Source organism: Pinus tabuliformis, chromosome 6, assembly GCF_031772625.1.
Source record: "Pinus tabuliformis cultivar Carrire ecotype Pingquan chromosome 6, CPIR1, whole genome shotgun sequence".
Taxonomy (NCBI): Eukaryota; Viridiplantae; Streptophyta; class Pinopsida; order Pinales; family Pinaceae; genus Pinus; species Pinus tabuliformis.
The window spans coordinates 739,289,935-739,303,352 of record NC_142292.1 but is presented as its reverse complement, the minus strand read 5'-3'; the positions used below and the strand labels follow the sequence as shown (position 1 = coordinate 739,303,352).

Here is a 13,418-nt window from a genome sequence, read left to right as displayed (position 1 = left end):
CGCATATTATTATACATTTCGAATAGAGTTAAATTGTTTTTTATTTTGGTTTAAAAAAAAATACTCTTAATTAATTTTGAAAAATTTAAATAAATTTTATGAAATTTATTAAAATTTTGAAAAAAATGGTTTGATAGCTATTTGTTAGTGTTTTTAAATTAAATTATGAGATATAAAAAATATTAAAAATTAAAAAAAAATAAAAAAATTATTGGCTAAGTGTTATAAATTTACATAATAAAATGTCATTGGATAGTTGCCCACCATAATTTAAACAAGTATTTGCATTAAAGATGATGGGCAACTATCCACATGGCATTTTGTGGTACATATTAAAGTTACATTATTTAATTTGTTTGATTTCGTAGTAAAAAAATATTTTTACACACATATAGTGTGATGGGTTGAATTTCTTTTAACAATGTAATACATTTTTAAATGTTCAAGTTAAGAATCTATATTAAAAGAACTGTGTGGAAATTGAATTTGATTTTACATGATGCTTATGTGTTTCTATAACTCTACATATAGAGCTTTGTGGGTTAGATTTCTACATGTGAATTTTGGATCTAAAGAAAAAAAATCTATTTGCAACATAATAATTTAGATTTTTGTATTCAAGCTTCTGTGATCCATAATGAATTAAACAAAGTCTTTTGGTAGAAATCATGTGAGAGAATTTTTAGGCGGACACGTTTCAAACCAACAAATGTGATTCATCATCAGGCTTTTCGAACCAACAAGGGTGGTTCATCATCAGGACAATGATGAACCACACTTGTTGGTTCGAAACACGTCCGCCAAAAAATTCTCTCATGTGATTTCGACAGAAAGACTTTGTTTAATTTAGATTTTGTTACAATACCATGGGGCAATATCACATACCCAGAAACCATAAATCATTTCAAAATCAAAATATTTTATTTCAAATTTAATTTTATAACATTTGTCAAATTAGAACTTAATACTTATAATATAATAATGTAATAAGATTCTTAACCATAGATATTTACTCGTTTTATTATAAATATTATTACAATACCATGGCTCAATACTATGGCTTATCAATACTACTACTTTAAAAACTATAACTCATTTTAAAATAAAAATATTTATTGCTATTATATTAATTTAAAATTATATTAAATATATATAATATATATATAAGGTGACGCTGAAGCTGGATATGACATGTTTATGTTAACATGTCAACTCTACTATGACGTATTTAATACTTTCAACTATGACGTATTTAATACTTTCAATGTCAATGTCTTTCATTGTGTACATTGTGAAACTAAGTCGGTAGCTACTCACCGCTCAACCTTAAATTTCGGTATTATCCGATTTAATTGGGTGTATGCTAGTTTCGTTTTGGGTATAAAGTTGGAGCGTTGGGTGTGTAGATTTCAGACATTGCGAAGGGAAGACGCAGAGAAAATGGAGAAATTGAAACGATGTGCTGCGAATCATCCTCCCCTGTCACCGATCCGCTTCATAGAGAGAGCTGCCATCGTCTATGGGGACTCCACCTCTGTCGTCTACAATTCCACTCGTTATACATGGTCTCACACCTACCAACGCTGCCGCAGGCTCGCCTCTGCTCTCTCTGCTCAAATCTTGCCGGGGGATGTGGTAAGTATTAGAATCATGCACATCATAATCAACATTTCCATGGGAATTTTAACTTTATTAGGAAACCCAGCAGAACAAAATAGGATAAAATCTTGATCCTCTTCGCTGTGGTTTATTGCAGGTCTCTGTGGTGGCTCCCAACATTCCTGCCATTTACGAAATGCATTTCGCAGTTCCAATGGCAGGGGCCGTTCTTAACACTGTCAACGCGCGTCTGGATGCTCGAACTATGGCGGCTCAATTCAATCACTGTCAGCCCAAGATTGTGTTTGCGGATTACCAATTCGTGCCTCTCGTCACGGAAGCTCTACGCAGAACGAACCATAAGCCCACCCTGGTAATCATCCAGGAGCTGGTCGATGGCAGAGAAATAGTTCCGACGAGTACAGCAACAGCCACAACATACGAAGGGCTATTGCAAGTGGGAGATCCAGAGTTCGAGACACGGTGGCCAGAGGACGAATGGCAGAGTATCGTTCTTAATTATACATCGGGCACAACTTCTGGTCCCAAGGGAGTAGTCCACAGCCACAGGGGGATCTACTCTATGGTTATGGATACTCTTTTAACGTGGGGTATGAAGTCACGGCCTGTTTATCTGTGGACTCTCCCCATGTTTCACTCTAATGGATGGTGTTTCCCATGGGGAATAGCTGCCCTCGGCGGCACAAATATCTGCTTAAGGAAATTCGACGGCCACATCATCTATAAAGCCCTCAACGACCACCAGGTCACCCATCTCTGCGCCGCGCCTGTGGTGCTGACCATGATTGCAAACGCAGATCCATCCGAGAGGACTCCTTTGCTCCATCGGGTGGAGATCTTAACGGGCGGTTCTCCTCCACCCGCCGCTGTGCTGCTGAAGATTGAAGAGCTGGGATTCTGTGTTACTCATGGCTATGGCCTCACAGAGACCGCAGGAGTGGCGGTTTCATGCGCTTGGAAATCTGAGTGGGACAGACTTGCAGCGAACGAGAGGGCTCAAATGAAAGCGAGACAGGGCGTTAGGTCGCTGAGTCTGGCTGAGTTGGACGTGAAGGATCCGGATACCATGGCTAGTGTGGCTAGAGACGGAGTGAAGGTGGGCGAGGTTATGATGAGAGGGCCGACCATTATGAAGGGTTATTTTAGGGACGAGAAGAGCACAGACAAAGCCATGGAAGGTGGGTGGTTCCACACAGGGGATGTGGGAGTAATCCACCCGGACGGTTATCTGCAAATAAAGGACCGTTCCAAGGACGTTATCATCTCAGGCGGGGAGAACATCAGCAGCGTGGAGGTGGAGTCTATGTTGTATTCCCATCCCATGGTTGTTGAGGCAGCGGTTGTGTCGAGGCCTGATCCTTTCTGGGGAGAGACCCCCTGTGCCTTTGTCAGTACCACAGGAGGACCGGGAAATCCTAATCTTTCGGGGGTCAAGGTTACAGAGGCAGAGATGATTTCGTTCTGCAGAGAGAGGCTGCCTCACTACATGGTTCCCAAAACTGTGGTGTTCATGGAGTCACTGCCCAAGACCTCCACAGGCAAAATTCAAAAGTTTCTTCTCAGGGAAATGGCTAAAAAGCTGCCACACAAAAAGAGGCAGTGGGGAAAAATGGATATGGTAAGCAGGCTCTGAGCACTGGTCCAAAAAAAAGTTATCAAAATAATTGGACTGAACTCTTCGATTGAACTGGTATAGATTCACTGTAATGTAGAAAAAAATGGGCCAAGTGCGATTGTGTATTAGTGTTGATCACATAAGATACCTCTTGGGCAAAGATCATCCAAGCTCCAGACTGTTTAATGCATCATTTGTGGCTCCACTATTTATTATTGTGCTTGCATAGTGCTCAGTGTTTCTTTGCCTTCCATTTAAGATAACGCAATAAAGTGTGTATGTTTTGTATCTCTTGTATCCATGCTAGTGCAGTAGCACAAATCATGTCATCTTTCTCCAAGGCGCTTTAATTATAGAAATGGTTAGTGTAATTACTGTGTTAAGTTTATCTCTTTTTAAAATCACAGTGGTTTATTAATATCGTTAATGCCATCTAATTATGTTAATTAATTATATTAAAAAATTAAATGACTTATTAATATAAAATTAATATATATATATATATATATATATATATATATATATATATATTTAAAAAATTCATAATAAATAACATAAAAACTAAAACTTTATGTAAGTAAATCTAATCGGTATTTAAAATAAAAACAAGTTGGATAGTTGCATAGCAGCAGAGTGACCCAAGGATAATTTTAGGGGCGAATGTTCGCCCTTTGGCGAAATTAAGGAGTTTTAAATTTTTAGTGGGCGAATATTTTGTATCATAGTACATTTTTACAAATCACCTCAAATAGCCCACCTTATTTTAAGGGAGAGGGTAAAAAAGGTAAATTTAGCCCTTGAAATTAGGACTTACAACCTTCCATTCGCCCATTTTCAAGAATAGGTTTTATTTAAGTGAATCCATTCGCCCATTTTCAAGAATAGGTTTTATTTAAGTGAATCCTATGGGCCAAATACCATATTTATAAAAGAGGTATGGTAAATTAATAAAAATATAAATAAATGAAAGGTATGGTAAATAAATAAAACATTTTTTATATTTACTCCATAAGTCACCTTATATACATGTAAGGGTGTAAACAAATAAAAATATAAGTAAAGTGGAGGTATGGTAAATAAATAAAACGCCTTTTTATACTTACTCAAAAGGTATGGTAAATAAATAAAAATATAAATAAACTAGACGTATCGTAAATAAATAAAACCTCTTTTTATATTTAGTCCATAACCCTCGTTCTATTTATGAAGGCTCAAGAAAGAGGTTTTATTTAAGTGAATCCTATTGGCCAAATACCATATTTGTAAAAGAGGTATAGTAAATTAATAAAAATATAAATAAACGAGAGGTATGGTAAACAAATAAAACATTTTTTTATATTTACTCCATAAGTCACCTTATATTTACGAACACTCAAAAAATGGGTTATATTTAGGTGAAACCTATGGCCAAAATACTATGGGACAAATACCATGGACTATATTGTTATTAATACCATGCAAAAAACCATTATTAACCCTAATATTAGAATTAATAAAAATAAAAATGGCACATGGTATTGACCCATGGTATTCACCAAAATGGCACATGGTATTGACCCATGGTATTCACCTGGAATGTAGCCTATTTAAATGGGGGAATTAAACCAACATGTAGCCTATGCTAAGATTCACCAAGATCTTACAAGATTTTATAATGTGAAAGACTCGCCAAGATCTTACAAGATTTTATAATTGAGGTAAATATTCGCCATTCCTGGTGAGAGATTTGCCAAAAAATTATATATACATATTATATTATTGATAAAATCGCCTTCCATTTTTCCTATATTCCTATATACCATGGAGATTCGCCCATTTATTATATTTATAAATTTAGGGGGGGTTCTTAAAATTTTCCCTGGCAGAGTCCTTATTTTTTTTTGGTAGTCATCAGTTCATAGTTATTGACTCAAGAAATGTATGCCAAACTATATTGTTTAAAATGGGCAACAACTAAAACCATGCAAGACTTTGTTCAAAGCCACATAATCTACATTAAACCTTCTACACAATTGCAATACCAAAAACTTGCATTCTTTCCATGGGTGGCTAAGGAGCAGCCAAGTGCCTTGATATAATCTGCCACATGTTCACTTGCTTTAAGTGATCTTGAACTTATACATATATCTTATTCAATTTCAAAACAGGTAATTGTGTTTGTTTTTGACAACTCTGTTTGAGTTGTAATTGTTTTAGAAGCTCCTAATTATATTGAAGAGTAAGTTTTCCATCAATACTAGAGACCTTTGTTGATCTACAGACCTTATAATTGAAGAATTGATCAAGAGGTCCTTATGTCTTGGCAGTGAAGCTTCACCACGTTGCTCCTCTATGGAATTGCTTTGGTAGGACCAAAACCTTTGAGAGCACAAGCTTACTCCAATGAACAAGCAAGAGAAAAAATACAAATAGATGAAAGATGGACTTAAAGGACTAGTTGGAATGGGTCTTCAGTTGGGATTAGCATTTCCTGAGGTTGTTTCTATGTCACAAGTGATCTACAAGATTGGACTTGTAATGCATTAATAAAAATTATGTCAACCATGTTGATGTAGTACCTATGAAATATTATATGAAATGAATTCATAGGAATGCTAATCAGAAATGCTTAATGATACAAATTTCCCATTGTTGGACTACTATCACGAAAGTATTTAGAAAAATAGTTTCAACCTGGAAAATCTCTTTTATTCAACAACAAATTTCATCTAACTATATTGATTAGAATGGGTAATAGTTAAATGCATGCAAGATTTTTCTCAAAGTCACCTTATCTATATTAAATATTTACACAAATGCAATATCTAAACTTGCATTCTGTCCACGGGTGGTGTTATAACCATCATTTTCAAATACAACCAAGACCCCCTTTGCACTTCGCTTGTGGGATTCGTTAATACCATTGTTCTATGTCATCATCGTAGGACCTAGCCACATCAATGCTCACGACAAATAAAATAGAATTCACAACCAATAAAATCATGACAGTTGTTTTCTCTTGGCTCGAGGGAAACAAAATGAGAAAAGTGATTGTTGTCAGTTCATTGGAACTATTTGAACCACAAAGAAAAATACAAGGATCTCATCGTGCATATCAATTTCAAACATTCTTTTCAAAATTTTATGGGTAACACTGTTTCTATTCCTTAAGTACATTTCAAATTTATAAATTGTAAGATGAAAGGTAAAATGATCAAACCCTCTCCCCAAACCTCTATAAATTTTGATGAATTTCCCTTAATTGGAAGAGAGGTTGATGCTTATGAGACCCAGTGTGAGTTTGTTTTATTCGAGCTTCGTGCCTAGGCATTTCAATGTTTTTAGGACCTGCAAGATGTTTCATTAGTATAGGATTCATATTTGGTTCAATTCATCATACCACAAACTCGCCCATTTCTTAGGTGTTCTAAACAATATCTTCCAAGCAAATGGACCATTGCATCAAAGAATGGGTCAATTTTATTTTATATTAACTTCGAGTCTATCCTGCAAATGTTAAATATTGTAATGCCCAACAAAATCCATCTTCTAAATGAAGAAACCCTGAGTCAACTATATCATGATTTAACTCGAGAAGAAAATTCCACACTCCTTCAATCTTTTTTACCTCTAAATACTCCAATACTAGAACATTATCTACCTTTTTCTTCAAGTATTTTCCTAGAAATGTCTAGACAAATCATTTCAATGGTCTGATGTTTGCTAGGATATGATCATGATCAAATAGTGGATGAAGTCATCCTAGTGTTTCTATCCTCTATTTCAATAGTTAAGAAATCATTCGTTAAATTCAATTTTAGTCAATACTTATATGATACCATCCATGACCAGTTAGCAAATTTCAGCGCCGCCAAATATTTTAGGTAACGGTCTATTTTAGTCTGTATGTTTCTATATTTTCAAGTGGATAAGTTCTCTGGTATTCAATTGCAAAAGAAGGATTCCAATGCAATGTGCTGTCAATTGTTCACCGGAACTCAATGCTAAGAAATCATTCTCAAGAATTTTCATTGTCAACTCTTGTCAATCATTTTCTATCAGTTTCCTTTAGTCTCATGTATCAGATGTGTCACCACCAAGAATATTGCTAAAAATTAAAAGAATTTTATAGCTCAGTGATGCAACTAAGATGGGAGATTAGTATTTATACAAATATTTTGTTGAGATTAGAATATATGCATGCAAATTGGCACCTTATAAGCTACCGGTTTGTCTGCCTGTAAATATTTTCACATTGGAATTGATTATATAAAGTTTAAATGTGGATCAAGTTTATTTTCTAACTAGGAAACACCCTACTATTTTCAAATAAAAGGAAAAACTTGAGCTATTTCTGGTGAATACTAGAGCAACAGTTGCAGAAGTTGAAATCATGTTGTAAGAAATGAAGTTTGCTCTATGAAATATTTGGCACTATGACCCTCATGGGATAATTTCAAGTAAAAGGGTTGAACAAAAACAACTTGATTATAAACATGAGTCAAAGCCTGTGTTAGAGAATTATGCTAATAAGGAGGTCTGGGAGCAGGATCTTGCAACATTCGCATAAGAAACTATTGCAACATAATAACATCATAGTCAATATTGCTAGAAACTCCTCAAAAAAAAAGATTAAAGAATTGAAAAGGGTATTTGTTGAGACTCAACAGTCAGCTTCTAAATTAGATTACACAAAATTTAAAGTGCAAAAAAGGTAGTGAATAGAAAAATAAGAGGTTTTAGTCATAGAGGATACATTAATTGAGGCTATTGTATACAACGAGCTTGTTCTAAATCTAGAATTGTTACCTTCAATTGATTTAGGATTTGGAGTATCGTCTTCTAGTACATCACCAACTACTTCTTCTAAGCAAGAAATGAATTTATCTAAAGTTAGGGAAATCAAAAGTAAAAATACCAAATTAAGGTAGGAGGCCTACAATTAGATTTGGAAACAGGGCACAATGTTAAATACCAAGTTGTTATCAACCCTAGATTATGAAAAGGGTAAGCTCCAAATGGAAGTCTTAGAACCAAAATCCTAGATCATTAAAACTATAGATGATTACAATTCCCCCAAGCTCATAATTGACCTAAAAGAGATCCATGTGGTTGATTAGATGGATATCCAAAGACAAATATGAGAGATGTTATGTAGAAGTCTACCAAGTTCAGTTGCAAGTGTTGATAGACTTCAAAATTTGTTGATTAAGGTGAATAATCAACTTAAACAAGATAATATCTTTACCATAACTAAGTAGATGGAAACCAATAATTTAGAGAACATTATTATCAAGATGGGAGCATACCCAAATGACTCAACTTCAATTCATGATTTGATAAAGTCTAGGGAAAAGGATATCAAAGTGTTAAGGAAAAATCTCAATATGCCAACTTTGGAGCATGTCTAATCTCTAGAGTTGGATGCAGTGCAAAAACATGAGTACTAGTTACTTTCACTAATTATTGTACTAAATAAGCACTTGGAAAAGCCAGAAGTTTGAACTCAAAGCTTTGTAAAGGAGAAGGAAAAATGTAAATGTGCAATAACTAGCTCAGAAATAGTAGTAACAAAGGGAGGTTCTAGAAAAATTAGCAAAGACAATGTCATCACTCATTTTAAAAGATCAAAAATTGAAAAATTGAAGAAGTTAGTACAATTTAAGAGTGATGCATTGACACATGAAAATGAGGGGTTGAAAAATAAAGGTAATATTCCTACCGATGAACTTAAGAACAAATATTCCCCGCAAAGTCAAATTGACTGGTATACGAAAAAATTGATTGGCACACAACCATTAATAGAAACCATAAGAATATTGTGGAAATATATTGTTATATTTCAAATTTATGGGATTCATTTGTAGTAATTGGTCATGAAACAAATTTATTGAAGATTGCAAAAAAGGCAACAAAGTAGATCCAAAAAGAATGAGGGAATAAGCCATTAATACCAAACCAAATGATTAAATTTCTTAATGCTAGAGGTGAAGAGAAACACAAAGTATTAAGGGTTCATGGCATAATTCACTAGGTATTAGAAACCAATTATGTTATCATTAAAATAAATTTTATGCAGCAAGTGCAGAAGTGAAAATTGGTTCAGAAGGAAATTGGTTCATCCAATACCAGGTTTAATATTTTAAGAGGAATGTGTATGCCTTCTTGTTGGGACTCAAATGGAAAATCAATACCCTTGGATGCATACAAAGAAATTCTAATTAGGCATGGCACAAATGATGATAAATTCTTCAATATGTCATGAGCTTTGAGGGGTGAGTAGATTGTGAAAAAATCAATGGACAATTTCTACATTCACTACCAAGTGAGATCACTTTTTCCTACTAAGCCAACTTATCAAAAGTATACTAATCTAGATTCAACTTATAGGAAAATGACATCACATATCAATCCAACTCGGTCAAACTGGGAGTGAATTGCTGATATAATTCCATGAATTACTCAAGTACTTCAACAAAATCCAGGAAAAGGGTGCAGGTGTAAGCTCAAGATTGGATAATGGAGGAAGTTTCTATTTTTATCTATCAGATCCTATGCTTCTTTATTTTATAACAAAATATTGTTTTCTAATATTTTATATAACCTACAAAGCCACTCAAATGAAGGGTTGGTTATTGGGGAAAATAAAGACTTGTCATTTGTATTTTAAGCACTTTACTTTCAGATTGTTTAATCATTTGGTCATAATATCCTTCAAAATAAATTATTACCTTCTCTTTCAAATTGATGCTTGGTATTAAAAACTCTTCCTTTTGAATGGAAGGTCATCCTATGTCTCTGTTGCCTCTAGAGGCTTTGAAGTTCCTGCTTGTTCCAATTCCTTATTTATTTATTGCTACTTCTAAAACTATTGTTTCTCTATATGTTTTTCTAGTTGAACAAATTGTGAATAATCAATTTCTTGAATATCTTCTTACTGAACAGATTGTTGAACTATTAAAAACAATGGTTCAAATTCCTTTATACCATCCCTAAAAGAAAAAAATTATCCCTTCTTCCAATTGTAATTTTACAAGAGATACACCATAAACCTTGCTCCTATGTTGTAGATAATAAAGATATGTTTTTTGCCTATAATCTTGGAATTTTTGTCTTTCCTCCATGCTCTAGAAACAACTTGATTAAAAGCATAAATTTTTTTAAAAACAAAATCAAAGGTGGTTGTTGATGGGTATAATTTTATTATTATTTTACCAATTTCAATTGATCATTAACAACATTGTGAGGATCATATTTATAGTGTGGAATAGAATGAAACCCGACTTCTTCTAAGCCATTTTCTTCAACTACGACATGTCCTCTGTCTTTGAGAAATAAATGGCCAATATTTATAGGAAAAGTGGGCTACAATTTCTTTTTATTTTTATGTAAAAATTTAGTAATCCCATGTACAGTTGTTTGGTTGGATATTTTCTTGAATGCAATCCTGTTTGGGATAAAACTTAGGAGTACATTAGGGTCAAATTCACAACCAAAAATCTCAATATAGGAAAATTGTTCTTCAACAAACCAATCCCCAACATACTATAGCACATAATGAATTTATTTTCTAACTCATAATGGATATTTTCCAAAAACACTCACAGAAATAAAGCATAACATTTTTATGTATGTCATAGAAATGGTTTTTATAGTTAATTTCTCATAACATAGAACACAATTACTGAATAGGTTTTTGAATGAGTGGGTAATTCCACTGCGTTAGTGGAAAAGGAACAAAGACTATCAGGATTTCCATTAAGAATGATGACATGAAAAACCCTTGACCAAACCCTCATGGAGAAGATTATGAAAGTTTAATGGTATGAGATAAATGTTGGGACAAAATATCTACCTAGTTGAACTTTTTATAATTTTTCATTATGTCATAAATTGAAGGAACCCATTCTAGTTTACAATGCTCTGGATTAGGTTCACCATAAATCTTGGGAAGCATTTTAATCACAAAAATATAAGGGTTCTTGAACTGAGTTTTTCGATATAGTTTGGTTTATTTAACATTAAAATGCTATGAGTCATATACGCATTTATTAATATATCCAACCAAATCAATCTTCTTTTCCTTTAGCACATTATTATCAAAAACACCCAAATATTCCCTATTGCGAAAGACTTTTGGAGGAATGAGTTTATATGTTGACTGTAATATATCATGTTTCTAAGAATATATAACATTATTTGAGTGGTTGACTATTGAACAAGTTCGAACATGAGCATGGGAAATAATCCAACTCACCGTATCATAGTATGGAAACATTGTTGGTTTGGTCGCAATTTCATGCAACTCAGTCTTCTTGATTGAATCATAACTTTTAGAATCTAAAGATGTATCTTCCTCTAAAATTTCTTTTGGTTTTTTCCATTTACCCTTCTCAAAGAAAACATACATTTCTTTCCAGGATATTGTATCGACATCTTGTGTTCTGTAGGTTGTATCATAAAAGAATGCTAAATTAGCGTTTATCTCTTATAATAGTTCAAATTTCATTCCCTTCATCTTCATATTGATATTTTATCTAGCAATCTTAGTAGCTTTTGATTTCCCCTTCCAATTCCTCTTCTGTAATAACACGGAAAAATTTATTAAGGAAACATTCAAATTGATAACATAGACGATTACGAAAGAAAAAACAAGTAATGTACGAACCAAATTCGATGATATCTTGCATCCAACAAGCAATTTCATTATAAATTGAGTAGTTGTAGCATAAAAGAACATGGGAAATATCTCAAATGCTTAAAATAACTTTCAATGTTTGAAAGTTTGATTTTGTTATGTGACAGATATATAGAAAATCCTCTAAATCTATCTAAGTAAAGAAGAGTTTAACACCCTGTTGACGGTGTTGGAGATCCATCAGCCAAGGGGGTCTCCCCAATGTGAAGTCCCAATTAGACCTCACATTGTTTGGTGTAAGAGCCCCATATGGAATATCGACCCGATTACCATATATCTCAAAGATATGCCTTGGCTCTAACCGTCAGCACGGGGGAGGGATGGAATGGTGTCTTCAAAAAGAAAGGGAGGTGTACCTAGTGAGTGTGCAGTTGTGACCGTGTCAAGTTTCTTCTACTACAAAAAGGGGGAGAAAAGTGAGCCTCTAAGTGAGAGGTAATAGTACCACCCAGGAAGAGACACACATGAACCAGAAGGATCCGTCTAGCATTGAGCGGAATAATCCACAATGGGTGTGACGATCTTTACAACCAAAAAACAGGGGAAAATATGTCTAGTATCCCTTGGAATAGTCCACAAGGATGGTACAAAATAACAACCAATACAGCAAATTCTCAATAAGATAAACACTAAAATAACTAAAATAGTTCAATTGTCTTAGTACATGTGAAAGAAAACATGAAATACAAACGTTCACAAAATAGTCTTACATACATTCATAGTCCATGCATGAAGAACGTGTTGGCCTTAAAGGCTTTTGTTATTAAATAAAAGTCTCAAGACACATGTTTACAATGTACATCACTAGCCCCAATAGTGGGACATTGGAGCCACTCCTTGCTCCTCAAAGAACTAGTTGATCTATCTCTAATGCCTTCTGGGAGGAGCCAATGTGAAAAGGTCCTTTTCTCATACAATGAGGGTATATATATAACCAAGGGGTGATGCTTCCCCTTTGTGACTCTTTGACTACCCTCCTTACCTCTTCAACTTTCTATGACTTTTCAACTACATGACTCTCCATATTCATGTGTGTCCTTTGGAATTCCACTTTACAATACATTTGAATATACTATACATGTCCACAATAGTGATGTGGCATATGACCACTCATGACATGACATGACATGACACTATTGACATGGACTACTTGGTGAAGTGGCAATGTCAAGTTACTATTGCTGTTAAGTGTTGGATGTCTTCTTGGATATGCTTTCTCTGCTCCTTTGCATGGCTTGGTGATGCAGAGTCTTCAATGATCTTTAGTATTGTATGGTAGTTGAAAACTTGTGTCCCTTTTCTTTGCTTTGATATATGATCTTGCATGTTTCAGCTGCAAAGTTTTCTTTCCACATGCTCCCTTTCTACATCTCCTTCATCATCTTGTCATGGTGTAAGAAAGTACCTGCATCTGTAACTCACTCATGACAAGATGACATCAGTTTGAAAACCCCTAGCCTAAGATAGAGCATTTAGATTCATGAATTGGGTTGGGACTGGGTGATA

General features: G+C 34.2%; 1 protein-coding gene across 1 annotated transcript; it reads left to right on the top strand.

The window, feature by feature from the left end:
• Positions 1-1,368: 1,368 nt before the first annotated feature.
• Positions 1,369-3,488, top strand: LOC149260868 (putative acyl-activating enzyme 6). The gene is made up of 2 exons (XM_089421180.1): positions 1,369-1,635; positions 1,757-3,488. Exons 1-2 carry the CDS (start codon positions 1,441-1,443, stop codon positions 3,251-3,253), a joined length of 1,692 nt encoding a protein of 563 aa, XP_089277306.1. The 5' UTR covers positions 1,369-1,440; the 3' UTR covers positions 3,254-3,488.
• Positions 3,489-13,418: the final 9,930 nt, after the last annotated feature.